The sequence below is a fragment of the Eretmochelys imbricata genome, chromosome 6 (genome assembly GCF_965152235.1).
Source record: "Eretmochelys imbricata isolate rEreImb1 chromosome 6, rEreImb1.hap1, whole genome shotgun sequence".
NCBI lineage: Eukaryota > Metazoa > Chordata > Testudines > Cheloniidae > Eretmochelys > Eretmochelys imbricata.
The window spans coordinates 31,524,500-31,540,346 of record NC_135577.1 but is presented as its reverse complement, the minus strand read 5'-3'; the positions used below and the strand labels follow the sequence as shown (position 1 = coordinate 31,540,346).

Here is a 15,847-nt window from a genome sequence, read left to right as displayed (position 1 = left end):
TTAAAAAAAATTAAAAAATAAAATTCCCTGGGTGCACCCTAATGAAATGTGCTGGGCACGCCTATCCACATACCCTAAATAATTCAAGAACTATCAAGTTGTGCACATTGCTAGCCTATCTAACCAGGTGATCTTGGTATTGTTACTCTCCTCCTCCGTTCCTATTGTTTATTATGCTTATTTCTTTGTGTCTTGTCTTAAATGGGATAGCAAGGGGAGGAACCACATCTACCTTTGCACTGCTCAGAAGCTGCACAATGAGGCCCTGATCCTAATTGGGCCCTTTAGTTACTACCACAATATCAATGTTAAACAATAATAACGAGCCTGATTTAGTTGTAATGCAGTTTTTACTTCCTTTTCATTTCCTCTGCCCCCCACCCATCTGCCACCTCACACAAACAAAAACAACAAGATATAAATTGTGCATATTATTTAGAAAAACATTTGGCATACAGCTTAACTGTGTCCTCAGACTGAGGCAGATTTAAAGCCAGTCAGAATGCCACAATATATGAAGCACACATACAGTATAGCATAAACATTTTTTTAAAAATCTCTTTGTATCATGTATGTTTTAAATACAAATTCTACCTTGGAAATTGTGAGCTATGTTATTAATTAATGGAGATCTCACACACAACAGCAATGTGATGAGATTTACGTTGTTGCTGAGACAACAACATTTAGAAAAGTCCCCGCAAAAACACAGCAGGGGTGAGCAGCAGAGGAGATAGACAGTGATGGCAAAAGCACAGTGTATTCCTAGATTGCAATACAGGGTCAGCTCAATGCATTCTATGGACAGAAAAACATTCCAGCTTGTCACAATGAGGTCAATATTACAGTAAGGTAAAGAGTTCCACTTTAATGTTACATAAGAATGGCCATATTGAGTCAGACCAATGGTCCATCTAGCCCAGCGTCCTGTATTCTGACAGCGGCCAGTGCTAGATGATTTAGAGGCAGTGAACAGAGCAGAACAATTTCAAGTGATCCTTTCCCTGTCGTTCTGTCCCAGCTTCTGGCAGCTGGAGGCGTAGGGGCACCCAAAGGTTGGGATTGGATCCCTGACCATCTTGGCTAATACCTAAGACGTATGATGTCTCTAATAGCCTTTGATAGACCTAAACCATTGTACATCTATCAAAACTGCAAGTTCTGCAAGTCAGATGCCAAGGTGGTTCCTAATGCTATGAAAGGGGCATTCTCATAGTAGTAGGAGAGTGAGGTACTAACACAGGCCCTGATGTAGGGAAGCACACAAACACATGTGCAAGCTCCTCCCCATACTGAACGGCACGTGCTTAAGTGCTGTTCGGAACAGAAATACTGGGGTATTTTCTTTTTGTAAACTAGATTCTGCAGATCCCAACAAGACACTTCCAGGTAGCTGTCGAAAGGAGGTATGGACAGAGACAAAGGGAAATGGCTTGATAAACTGAGCAAATGACCCATCTGCCTCAAAACTCTTCTTCCCTTTCAAACTAATGCACGCTGTTATTTTAAATTCCTCATTCTGCAACTCATCTTTTTTATGCACACAACATGTGGTATATATTGATAAGCTACAGCAATAAAAATACAATGAGGCATGGCAGGACATTTTTTTTTGGTGGGGAAGTGGTTCGCATGCCCCACTCTATATATTGTAGACAAACCACTCTGAATAAAATATGAGCGTTCGTTTTTTAAGAAAGTATTTGTCTGAGCAGTTTCTTTCAGAAATGAAGAGTGTATTAAATATAACTGGCCTCCATTTCCCTAGGAAGTAAAATAAAAAAACAGAAAAGGAAATAAAACCGTTCAGGACAATATATTGCCCGTATTTGGAGCTTTGAGTTTTTTGAGAGGACGGGAGGAGTTCACAGGTACTTCATTAATAAGATGTTTAGCAGCAATGATGTAGTGTGATCTGGTTGCTTCTACCGAAGAATAAAACATGGCATGTATGCAAAGAATGACAAGCAGGTAATCCCTTGATAAAGGAAAATCCCTTGGGAGGAGGAATGTATCAAGCCAGCCTAATCTTATTCATGAAAATCCAAAAAGACTGATTGGTATCAGGCTAGGAACAGAATTCTGGCAAGGAGCTGGCAACTGAATATATTTTGGCAACCTGCTAAACTCTTGAGAGAACAGGAATTTATACAGTACATGATGTCTCAGTGACTCACTGTGTCTACAGTTCTAATGCATATCCTTCCAGTGATGGCATCTATCCGCACTGGCATCTGAAATACAGCAAACAGTGTTCCTGCACTTTAGAAATAAAAGGGAATAAGCATGTAAATGTCTGCTGCACTAAACAACAATTTATAAAAAAAAGAAAAGTAGGATGTGGGTAATAGTGGCCGTCTCAGGGAGGTTGTTGTGATGATACAAATGAGCGATAGGGTTCCTATCCAGCTCAAGAAGTCCTCTGGGAAGTGACGTCGAAAAAAAATGCACAGCCTCATGGTCAATACAGGCTTAATCTTAGACACAAGTGTCCACTCCCCTTCACTGCTGTTTATTAAATCACTTTGGGATTGTGGGAGGGGGGAGGAAGAAGAGAGCTTTCCAAATCGCCATCTCAATACTCCCCCCTCAGTCAATGAAGATCAGCAACTGAAGATCAGGAATTTGAAATGTTTTGCCAGTCTTTCTTCTAGAAGCATTTGCAACATGGGCCTCACAATAAAATTCTGGTTGTCTGTAGATTTTCAGGATGTAGGCTGGGCAATTTCAGGTTTGACATTCTTTAGGTTTTAAATAGTGCTACAGAAACAGACTATGTTTGAAAATGGTTTTAACATAAATAATCTGATGTTGAAGATTATTTATCTTCCTGATACACATTTCCATTGTGATAGGCTTGCTTATGGAGTTAATATCATATGACTAGAGATAGACTAACTATTTTTTCCAACAAACTTGCTCCTTTATATGTTTGCAAACTACTAGTAAACAAACTTTGATTATTACAAATGTACTGGTAACTTATATTTGTTCAAACACTCAAGGGAAACATTCCAGCCTATGGGTTTTTCATGAGTTATTCACTTTCTTTGACTAGTCATATTGTTCATATTGTGTAACTGGTCACCTAATTCTTTTCACAACATGCAGGAAGTGACAATTTAACCTGCTGAAATTTATTTCTTTATTTAAACCAAAATGTCTAAGATAGCATAGACCTGGGATTCTGCCCAGAAATAGGCAGTGGAGTAAGCAAACTACAACAATGGGGAATGTGATTTCAATTAATCTCGCTATAAATACACGTTGAGAATTTAGAGGAATCTTGAGTTTAGGAAGTAGTTAGGTATCAGACGGGGTAATCCAAACTCATCCCTGTTGTACTTAATCAGTCACTGCAGTCAATGGAATTACTCTAGGAAGAAATTTGGCCCAGTTGTGTTTACCTAAAGGAATGTATGGGGAGGGCATGGAGATGAATGGTAGTATGAATTGCTTGCCGGTGGATGTCTGTGGTTGGACATAAATGTGAAAGAATGTGTGTATGTATTCTAAAGCTCTTAGATGAGCTAGTGAGAGAGGGAAAAGTTTTACCTTATAAAATGTGGATAAGCAAAACAAAACCTGGAGTAGGTTTGGATATATGTCTGGAAACTCTCTTGAACAGCTTTGTAAACAGGCTGCATGTGAGAATATATGGTGATTATATTATTATGATCGAGGCAATGGCACTCGCCACAATGGCTGAACAATGTACCACACCTTCCTTGGGGAAAAACTGCCCATGCTGATTTAACTAAATATGCAGATTTTTCAATATTCACTTTCATCAAACTCTGCCCTTTTGGATTTGTTTCTACTCCCAGATTTAAGAGCCATGGTATACATAGAAGAATGCTTTTTATCCTTTCCAAAGGAAATACCCCATGTGAGTAGATTCTGCATTGCACTTGTGCTGGAAAACAGATATCATAAAGGGGCAAAAAACCCTCTTAAACTATTACAAATGAGGTCTTAAACCTGGCAGCCCTTCAGGTAGGCCTGGCATCAGAAATAAAAATAACTTCTTGGTTATGTTCTGCCATCATCCCAACATACCATAATGGGCAAACAATTTCAAGTACTATATTCAAATGCAAAAACTGGCAATTAAAGGCAAAAAAGCAAGTTTGCTTCATTTCCGAATATAATAATTTATATTTGAATATTGATTTGTGCAAACTGGTAGCTGCTAAAAACTTGACAATTTTACCTAAGGTTAATACTGTACAGGTTCATATACTGTTTCTTATATAATACAGTATTATATCATGCAGATTCTGTGCACTGTGCATTCTTGTCTTACATACATACACTATTTTTACTGTTATAATGGTTTGACATATCTTTGCTGACCTAGACTTTCCATAAGTTACATTCTCTTCCCTCTAAGGTATATGTATTTAATAATTGAGCCAACAGCCAAGTACTATATATTTTCTTTTAAAATAATCTTCCTTAGGTGTAATTTTGGGGATTAGGCAGTGAACTACAAATCTAATTGATCTGAGCACAAATGCACACCACCAACTTTCTAAAGACCAATTCAGGGAATGAGGCAATTAACCACAAGGCTAACTTAGATGCTAAGGGATGCACAACAAATCCTTCCATAGGTGCAATTCAGAGTCTGTGGTACTTAAGTACAAAGTTAACAGCTGCAAATTTTGGTGATCTATATATGTGTCATGTAATTTTCACTATTTTTTCACATTGTAATACTCAAATGGTATAAGTATATTTTACTGTGTTTCATATACATGATTTTCATGTACCCTGTCTGGCATATTCAAAATAGCATACATGAAGCTACACAAATGTATCTGAGGTTTAGGGGGGGAAATGAACGTTAAGTATATATTGTATTATTTAAGCATATAAACAATGAAAGACTGTGTCACAACAACATGTACTTAGGGGCAAACTTAAGGTTTCACATGCAGCTTTAGCATTGCCTTTCCTGATTTTGATATGCTTTTTTGGAGCCACCCTTGATTAGAGTTCAGTAGCTACCACCCTCTGCACCCATCCACTGTGGCGCTGCTGGCCAAAGAAAAGAGGGTGAAACTGTGCTCCCACAACACTCCTCCTCCTTTGGAGAGGCTAATGCCAGCAACAGGAATGGCCTTACACAACCATTATAAACCCTGAGTGCCAGAACTCTGAATGTCCCTGTGTATATATCCATACCTTGCACTACCTCCCACACTGGATACACACACAGAGGTGAAGTAAAATCTTTCCCTAAACACAGACTGTGTTTCTTATAATGTAAATTCCTATAACCATTCCTATTGGTGTAGATTCAAGCACATTTTTCCTGAAAGTCAAATTTTGCTGACTTGTTTTCCATGATGGAAATGTGTCTCTTTAAAAGAGACTGTTACAGACTCGGAGATCGCCTTTCTGCAAGATGCTCCATTTTTAATTTCTGCATGACAAAGTTCTATTTGCATCAAATAAATTCATCATCGCACTTCTGCGTGTGTGAGTAACATTGTAATCATTTAGCGATTCAAAGACAAATCTAATTCCTGAATAGGCCTTAAAAAACAAAAAACAAAAAAACAAACACTGTGGCCTATTGTTATCCTAGGAATGGCCTGATTTAGAAAGCCACTGCAAGTGAACATGATAATGCACATAACAGCAACCATCCCAGTTCATCAGTACCCTGGGCACCTCAGAAGAATGACAAGAAACCTGTGTGGTATAATATGTTGCATGGGAAGCTAAGTCTAAAACATGCACCCACCCTCCTGAACAACGTGATCACAATGCTCCTCTCACTTATTGTTGTAGAGTAATACTGATCTCATGACTAATCTTAGCCTGTCATGCAACAATGAATCTCCCAATCAATTGTATAAATAAAATAAAATTCCTCAAGCTGCAATGCTAAGTATATAAAGTCCAGCATGTTTTTCAGTCCTAAGAAAAGGGGGCAGTATTACATCAGTTGATAGTCTGATATTTCTTAAATGTATGAGGGAAGGATGTAAATCTGCTGTATTTTACAGAAAAATGTATTACTGCCTCTTGGACACATACTACTTTAGTGCCCAGGGATAAAATGTTCAAAAGCATTTTCAGTGCGACTTCAGCATCTAGTCACTCGACCGCTTCTGAAAATTTTTACCTTGGGTCACTATTTTGCTTTCTACATTACTAAGGAATTTTGTGAATTTATGAACATTTTTTCAAGTAGACAGGATAAAACACTGACACTTAAAATTGCAAATGGAAATACTGCAGTTGCAAATACTATTTTATAACAACTTACAGTAGGGCCAAGATTTCTAACGTTGGACGTCTCAAGTTAGGCTCCTAAATGCATATTCATACACGTAAAAAAGGGGAGTGAATTTCAAAAGTGCTGAGCACACAATAGCTTCAGCTGGAGACACTGGGTGCCCAGGCCACTTATATTCAGGTGCCTGAATATGGATTTAGAAACCGGACTTTAAGCACTCACTTTTCAAAATTCTGGTTTACAGATATTATTTGGAGTAATAAACAGCTTATTAAAATGGACAAATCCACAAAATATTTCAAGTCCCATTGTGGCAATACAGTGAACATGACTGCTGGGATTTTCATTTTTAACCATTCAGAGGTATCTACCTCAGCCATAATCATTTAACTGAGATAAAAATACAGCATGATAAACAATATGTGTGTGGTGCCTTCTATGGCCCAAAAATCCCATAGAGAGGAGTAGGACTCCTGCCAGTTGCTGGGCTTCTTTGTGAAATAAGCTTCTTACCTACTGAGCACCAGGATTACCAAAGGACATAATATCCTACCACCCTTCAAGGACACACAGAACACAGCTGTCCCTATGGCTATGGTAAATTCCCTAAGTCTTTCCAATGGCGTGAGTATGTGTCTTCTCTCTCTTCCAGAGATGTTCCAAAGAGAGAATTTTGTTTAACCTTTTATCAGCCTACTTAGACAACAAGCTCCGTGGAGCATCTGCCTGTTTAGCACCTGGCACAATAGGACTCTGATCCGTCATGGGGTCCTCTAAGCACTACCACAATAAAAACCATTTTGTAAAAACTGGTCATTTGTGCTAGATACTACTATTGATTTGTTAGCCTGGTTGTAAAGTATATACCTTGGAGGTACAAATGGAGTTAAGATTAACAAGAGCAAGCAGAGAGGTCTGTAATTGTTCACGCCCATAACCTTTGCTGCCTCTTCTTCAGTGGCCCAAAATATGAATATCGGTCTTTTATTTATAATTAAAGATTCTTCTATCAGAAATTAACACAAAAAAGGAGAGAAAACTTTATTAAGAAGTTTTTTGTTAAAATCCCAAAGCATAACAGAATAGGTGAATTCTTGCAGAGCTGAACTAAGTGTTTATGATTCATGATTGTTCATGAAAGTCTATAAAATGACTGTTTCCTTAGACTATTATTTCCATGTCTTATGTTTGGAAATTAGGGACAGTCATAACTAATTCTAGTAAAAGATGAGACACTGATTGCCTGCAGCTTGGTCTGAAAAAAATATTGTTCCGAGTTCTCCTAGTCAATTATTAGTCATTGAGTTCAGAGAATAACTGGGAGCAGAGAAAGCTTGGTGCTGGCCTTTGAACCACATAGTGCTTGAACAGAAAAGATGTATGAACTCACTATGCCATTACAATTATTATGGCTATAATAACAACATTGATCAAAGAATTAATTGATAATATGGTGTTGTACTTTGGGTATTTATAGAGGCCTGCTCGGATACAAAATTTGTATCCGCATCCAATCAGCAAAACTGATCCGCAGATATCTGCAGATTTGCAAGGCTTTAAATATAAAATTTGGATCCGTATCAATCTGCAAAAATGGTCTGCAGATATATAAAGCAGATAGCCGTGGATTTTCAGGGCTCTTGGTATTTAGGGAAAATAATAAGGTGATGGGATTTTTCTCATTTAGGAAAAAAAATAACTGTGTGTGAATGGTAACGTTTTTCTACACAACCTTCCTGAAGTGTTTCTATCAGGCAAACTTTGTTCACAGGGGCAGTGGCCACATGTAAATGATGGAGCGTAACAACTCCAGAGGAGCTGTTACACTCTATTGTGTCAATAATCCATATATTTAACAGTCCCTAAATACTCTGCATTACAGCAGACCGTAACACTTCCAAAGGGGCCGTTATGGCTTATCAAGTCAAATCCAAGTGCCTAAATATGGTTTTGACCAATAGACTGTAAACAACTCCAAGGGTAAACAATGCATATTTTAAACAAGTCCAGACTATATTTTGCATACAGGTCATTATGTCTACATTAGGATAAATGAAGTGGGTTTAATCTTTTTTTCATTTGAAATAGGGGTAACATAAAAAACATTTATAGGTCTCCACAGTTGTCTAAGGATTTATGGACTGCTTTTCAGAGGGGCTGAGAATCTGCAGCTCCTATTGAAGTTCATGAAAGGAGTGAGCAAATCATGTCATACATTTTTGGGCCTAATTTTGGTTTCCAACTGCACATATGCTTATGCCTACAAGTGGTGGGGAGGGGGAGCATATGGTATAGATGTATTATGCAAGATTCTGGTTCCTCTAAAGGCTTGATGAGGTTACTTCTTAGGTTTTCTGTAAGGATGTAGAAGATAGCTTCCTGTGACAGGGTGCAGAAGATATAATGTGTAATATTTACAATGTATGTTCTGCAACCTGCATCCATATACCTCTATCCAGTGCAGATAACTCATGCTTCTGCTTGTATACTGGCCAAACTTGAATTTGGCCTTTTAAATATAAACAAAATAGACAATACAGCATCTTTTGGGGTCATTTAGAATATTGTCAGATCGAACCATTAGTCAACATTTAGTCAATTATCCTGGGTTTAAATACTAAACTAAATAGGACTAATTTCAATAATGCACATTTTGTTAAAGTACCTTAATTTACAAATTTCTTTTAAAGATGAACATGTCTTGCCTGGAAAAGAGCTATTCCCCCCAAACAGAGCCAACCTCTGTATCACTTCTGCTGTTAGTCCACCCACACAAAAGATGCTTTGTGAGGCCATTTCTGAACTCTTCTGGATCCCTCCACTTTCCCAGCAGTTTCCTGAACTGGGTCAGCTCCCCTTCCACTTCTCCCATAAAAGCACTAATGCTGTTCTCTCTTCCTTTCATGATGTTGGCCTACAGTTGAACAGCAGCAGGTAAGGTCGAGAAGTTTGACTTTGCTAATAACCAGTTTACGCTTTAAGCTCTATAAATCTCTATGCACATAGAATGGTGTCAATTTAAAACTGTAGCTTACCCACAACTCTCAGGAGAATCATAAAAATGCAACATTCCAGCTCACTGTCATCAATTTGTTTTGCTTTTTCTAATGACCAAGACCCTGTGAGCACTCTAAAGCTTTCTGGGTTTTTTAAATGGGAATGGGGCAATTTTCAAATATATGTTTATAACCAATACAAAAGCATTTGGCGCCTTAAAATGACATTTTCAAAAAGGCATCAATCCAGGCTTTGAAGTTGTGTGCATAATGTTGTAAGCATAATCATTTACACAACAAACTGTTACCAGTTCTCTGAACTCAAGGACCAGTAACTAACCAAAACTCAATCACTTTTTTTAAGTCCAAGGTGCAGGCAATTAGCTTGTCATCTTTTTCTGAGGTTAGACTCTTGTTATTCATTCACATGAGCAACGTCTAGTTATCTGGAGGCTATTTTTAAAAATGTGGCTCTAAAAGATGAACATAAGGACCTGATCCTTTTAGGAGAAGCAAATCCAAAAAAGTAGCTATGATTTCAAGGGCCTGCTGAAAAATCTTCACTCTGTGCCACAGGTAAAGAATAGTTTTTAACATAAAAGATTAAGTAAAAGGAAATTCTCATCCAAACAGAAATAATGAAAAGGGAGTGCTTATAAATATCCAGAGTGGAAAAACACAGTTTTCTGAAATAATATTTGAACAAAAATATGTTTTTTTGTTCTAAATGTAATGTATACATCTATTTTACATTTTATACAAAGTATGTACACTTCTTCCATAAGATTTACTACTCTTAAAAATGCAATTTTTTTCATTATTTTGGGGGCGTGAACAGTGGAGAAATACCATAATTTTAAAGACCAATTTCTATCCCATTGTATTTGAATATCTGCAGTACTTTATGGTTGTGGTGCAAAGCCAAGGGACTAACAACATATCAGAGGTGTGGTAGTAATATCCCAGTACAATTTTTGTCTGGTCTTATTGCTTCACTCTGTGGCTTATGCTATAATAAATAAAAACAACAGGATGACAGTGAGTTTTCATGATAAATCTCCTTGCTGTAATTTTGTTGTCAGAGCCTTAAACAGCACATTTAACTCTGAAAAGTCTCTATGTAAAAACAGCATTGTGGGTTCCAGGGTTTCCGTGACTTCCACATCTGCTCTGATCAGTTTAGAAGCATAGAGATAATTTTTGGGCAGCCATGCAAACTCAACCTGGGTTCGTTCAACTTATGCTTCATCAATAAAGATTCTGTGATTTAAACTTAGTTAACAATGCTGTTGACAATACACATGAAGGAAGAGATTCCAGCTCATTCTCCCAAAGTTTTAATGGCTCTGCTAAGAGATGTAAGAGGAAATAAAAGTTATTTTAGTCAATACAGGAAGCTGGTAAGGTCCTGAAATCACCCCAGGAGCAGATTTAGTAGAGCAAGTAGGTGCCTTTTATACACAATCATTTTACAAAGTAGAAAAAAAAATTAAGAATCACTTTACCCTTCCTTTTTGTATTTTAAATATTTTCAAATATTGATCCAATGACACTTATGGGATTCATTTGTAAAGTACATTTCAATAAAAAAAAAAGCATAGCAGGTGTGACTTTTTTTTGTCCAATCTTATAGTTTGGACTCAATTAGGATTCCAATTGACTTTAATTAGAATTTTGCCTGAATAAGGACTGCTGGATCAGTTATTTAATTATCAGTCATTTAATTTCCCTGTTACAGATTTCTTTAATAACATTAATCTGTATTAAATGAATTTTAAAATGCTGTCATTTAAACCAAACCTAATAGAAATAAATATTTATTAGGCTCTGAACTTATCCTATGGGGAAAGATGCTAAAGAAATCCCTTTAGCAGGCACTGACCCTTTCTCTTGCTGTTTTGGGTAATGTAGAGATCTTATTAAGTTAAAATATAAAATTATTTAGATTTTAAATAAATTTTAAATTTAAAATAGATTAAAAGACATCTTGTCTTCAACAGTGCTGTTTACAATGTTTCACTCCCTTTCTGCTGCGGTCTCCTGGTTCACTGATGGATCTCTTGTGTGTTTAGATAAGATCATCATATAAGCAAAATATTATGGAGGCTTTATATATAGTTACTGTTGTGTTGAGATTTACACTTTGAAAGGGATTAAATCTCTTTTTTAGATATGAACAGTTTAATATAACTCAAACACACAGCACTGACCCTCTGAATATTGTATGAGTATTTTGAGAATTTCCAGGTAAATTTTGTATTTCATTTATGAGTTAGAACCATTAAAACCTACCTTTCTAAAAAAAAATTTTGAGTTTTCCAGCAAAGAAATTCCAAAATATAAAACATAGGCTGCTTTTTAAATGTATTAATATGTTAATTGTGTGTAAATTAATAATTGAGTCATAACTGTTTCTGTTTATGCCACAATGTTTCCTCCGGAATATTTTCCCATTTCTGGTTAAATGAAATTTACAGCTAACATAGTGGCATACAACCGATTTTGTGTCAATTACTTTTGGTGGGAAATAGTTTATGTGATTATTTTTGCAGGATAAGTCACTCTTGGGAAGACAACTGAGAAAGCATTCTTCATCAAAAGGGCTGCCCTACAGCTCAGCCAATTACATGATTCAGTGATTCGCCAGTTCAGCTATGTAAGAGCGATCCGCTCCTGGAGCAGATCTCTGAGACCTTGCAAGTCCATAGAGAGGGGTTGTCCTCCTGAAGTTTTCCTAAATTCTGGAGAACTCTTCTTTTGTGCACCTCCCAAAGAGAATAGGATTGGGGCATCCCTCCTGACCCTTCTGCAGATCTTGTGAAGCCTCATTGCTTGTGAAGCCTCATGCCTGACTAAATGCTGTCGTACTCAATGCAATGCTTTCCCTTTGTCCATCCTTTTGTACTGCATCCTCCTTGTTTCTACTTGTAAACTATAAGCACATTTGTATACGTTATACCATCACAATACTCAACAACACGAACACACTAAAACCCTCTTTAACACAGTCATTTTAACCGACACTATCATCTTCAAATCACAACTCAATCTAATGGCCATTCACAACCTTAATTCCAACCAGTTAATTTGTTATTCTAACCAGTTAATTTGCTAAATACAGATTCCTAGATTCTCAGATTTTGATGTCAGATTAAGAATATACACAGGAAATGTTGCATATGCATCTGCTTCAGTAATATTTATGCATACCTTTTCATTCCTGCAGTTGTTTAGACCCATGGTATTCATGGAGGGCAGTTTTACATCAACACCATGAGGCGGCGGCTGCTGCTGCTGCTCCCTCTGGATCTGCTCTCTCATCTTTCGAGCCTCCTGTATGGCTTTCATGACTGTGTCCTGGTCCCCAAATAGGGCAGGTGAGTTAAGACTGGAAAGGATATCTACAAATACAGAACACACCTAATTAAGTCAACGATTCAGATTAGATTCTTGGCTATGCAGTCAGCTTTCATCCTGTCAGAGTGGCACCTGATTAATCTCTGTCGTAGTAGTAATGATCATCTTTTTTTAGACCAGTGGTTTTCAACATTTTTTCATTTGCAGACCCTACAATATTTGGAACGGAGGTGCTTTTGGAAATATTAGGCATAGTCTGTGGCTACCTGAAAACAACTGCATTAGATGGTTGAATTAACATGCAGTACTTACATATAAGAGTGGACCTTCTTTGTGCCATTACAAATGTGACTATTCAGTACACAACATAGCCCAGCAAACAAGCACTGACCTCAATGAGACCACTCATATGCTTAAAGTTAAGCAAGTGCTTAATACTTTGCTGGACCTGGACCCAAATGAGAAATCTTTGAAATGACAAGAGAGAAAAACAAATAGGAGGTAAGCTTGCTCAGTTGCCTATTGAAATAGACATGTTTCTTTGTTAAGGGATAAATGTCACTCCCTGTACAGCGCTTTGAAATCCATAAATTGCATACAGCAGTTAGTGTGTGGTGGTAGGCAAGTCATCACCTTAACAGGAGCTCAAAGCTGTGAATAACTGAGAAAAAATATTTCTTTTCTTTCTGTTACATGTAGTAGAGATTGAAAAAAAAAACTTCAAGCCTTAAACAAACTATCGTTCCTCCGTAAAAGGCATTTTATTGTAGGTAAAAATTAGTACTGTGGATAAGGCTTTCTAATTTTAGACCAAAAGACAGCAATTATTCAGTGACTGGTAGTTTTAGGCTGCTGTGGTGAAGCTTTAACTTGATCCACCTGTTGTTGCTGCATGAGAATGTACACTACACAATACAGAGATGTGTGTAAACACACACACACACACACACACACACACACACACACACACTACAGCTAGGAATTCTTGGGGAATCCTGCATGACAAGCAAAAATGTCTGTCCTTTATTTAAATGTTCTAAGTTTGCTATGCTTGTGAACTTAATTACACTATCTATCTATCTATCTATCTATCTAATAAAATATATAAATGAGACAATGTTAGAATTCTTCCACAGAAGAGAATTCCACTGACTTCAGTGAGAATTTTGTCTAAGTAAAGAATGCAAGATTTGACCCAACAGCACGTTGATTTAAAAAAATTAAAGGGTTAGCATCTCAGACTTTACCTTGAGTAAGGAATAATTGATTTTACACTGTAGCCTACACAAAGGTTTAGGGATTACACCATACTGGTTTTTAGCATAACTGAGGTGCTCCTCCCTAAAACAGTGTCACAATAGAACACAATCTATGTTCCCCGAGTAAAATTTTCAAAAGCTCCTTAAGTCACTTGCAGTATGTCTACCCTGCAAAAACAAACCAACCTGCGGCAGCAAATCTCAGTGCCCAGGTCTACACGCTTGGGCTTGTGGGACTCCCACTAAGGCACTAAAAATAGTCATATAGATGTTCTGGGTCAGACTGGAGTTTGGACTTTGAATCCAGGGAGTGGGGTGTGCTTCAGACCCTGAGCTCCAGTCCAAGCTGGAATGTGTATGCAGCCATGTTTAGCACCGTAGTATGCCCCACAAGCCTGAGTCTGTAGACCTGAGCTCTGAGACTTGCTGTCACAAGGTTTTGGGTTTTTTCCCCCAGTATACACATACCCACAGGTGCCAAAGTCCCATTGGTTTTAAAAAAAATGGCCCCAAGTAATTTTGAAAATGGGACACAGGCTCCTAAGTCTGCTGAGAGAAACTGAACATTTTACCACATATCGTCATAGTCCCGCTTCTACTTTTAGACTGGGGAAGAAAGCATACAATGTTTTTGTAGTTTAACTTTTAATTGAAAATATCCTCATCCTCTGCCACTTTTGTTCTCTGCCTGTCTCTAAAAATGCCATTAGTAGTCTGGCTTCAAACTTACCTGCTGTTCTGTAGGGTTAGATACAACAATAGTAGGGCCACTTAGAAATAACACGACAGAAAGACCAAATGACATCTAGGAAGCTGCAGAAACTATATTTCAGGAAACATTCCCCATGGGATTGTGAAGTTGTCTGGAACACATCATAACTTTTACAAATTTGTTTATATTTTACAAGTGTATTTTACAAGCATATCTGAGGTATGGATTGTGAACAACCAGTTTGTCGTAAATATTCAGTCCACAGTTAACTTATAAGAATTCTGTTCCTTGACTGGATGATCTAACCTTTATAAACTACCTTCACTGAAAACAAATTTTTCATTTGTGAATCTTGCATATGGGTCAAAAATTCCCTATCCACAAACATTTGAATGTACAAAACCTGGAAATATGAACATTTGTGGGCAACGAATAATAAAGAGATTTGAACTGTCTGAACAGAAACCCTCCTATCTTTCTACCATCAAAAAAAAATGTCAGCATATTCAGATTAAGATCTTGGTGCAAGGATACTGCATATCTAGAACACCACTGGTTCATGGGATGCTGAAACTTTAAATGATGGAAGATTATATTTCTTTAGGAACACTATTCTGAGTAAGACTAACAGGCATATTCAGGCAAGGAAAAGCAAGTCAAGCTATCTACTTGCCTGAGATTCTAGAACAGTTTACTTTAAATATACATGGGTCCGATCCTTGAAGATGCTCAGTACTCTGGCCCTAATCCTGCAAAGCACTTTAAGAACATGCTTAATTTAAAACACCTGAGTAATCCCATTGGATTAAGCTCATGTATGGGCCACCACGTTTTAAAATCCAAGTAAGGCATTCAAACTGACTCTTGTATTCATTCATATGCTCATTTGTTGCCTAATCCAGAAGCCACATTTGAAAATTGAGCCTTGTACCTATACACACAATTAACTTTGGGAGGGGGGGAAATCTTCATTATTCACACAAAATTTCTATAATTACATATCCTTCTTGTACAATATGCTTACGTGCTGTATTCCTGTAGGGATTTATTATATATGACTACTGCATGGAGTGAAAATCCTTAGCAATAAGAGTGATTAAACAACTTTCCTTGCTAATGTTTTCCTTGTTTTAACCAGAAAATGTAGCCTCAAGTGTCTATTTAATTGTGTCCCTCCTTTTAAAAGCACTCATCATTCTCAAGGTGAGAATCTCACTCAGAAACCGCACCTCTTGGGAAAAGATTTCCCTTTTTGAAATCACCAGTTATT

General features: G+C 37.3%; 1 protein-coding gene across 27 annotated transcripts in view; it reads right to left on the bottom strand.

Annotated features, from left to right (window-relative positions):
• SOX6 (SRY-box transcription factor 6) overlaps positions 1-15,847 on the bottom strand; it is a 449,851-nt gene that overhangs the window by 60,839 nt on the left and 373,165 nt on the right. For 23 of the 27 annotated variants that reach the window (XM_077818342.1, XM_077818361.1, XM_077818360.1 and 20 more), the window contains 2 exons: positions 12,460-12,650; positions 2,178-2,234 (listed from right to left, as the gene is read on the bottom strand). In XM_077818342.1, coding sequence (XP_077674468.1) covers positions 2,178-2,234; positions 12,460-12,650 — 248 coding nt within the window. The remainder of the gene's footprint in view (positions 1-2,177; positions 2,235-12,459; positions 12,651-15,847) is intronic. The other 4 variants (XM_077818351.1, XM_077818366.1, XM_077818367.1 and 1 more) reach the window with 1 other exon arrangement.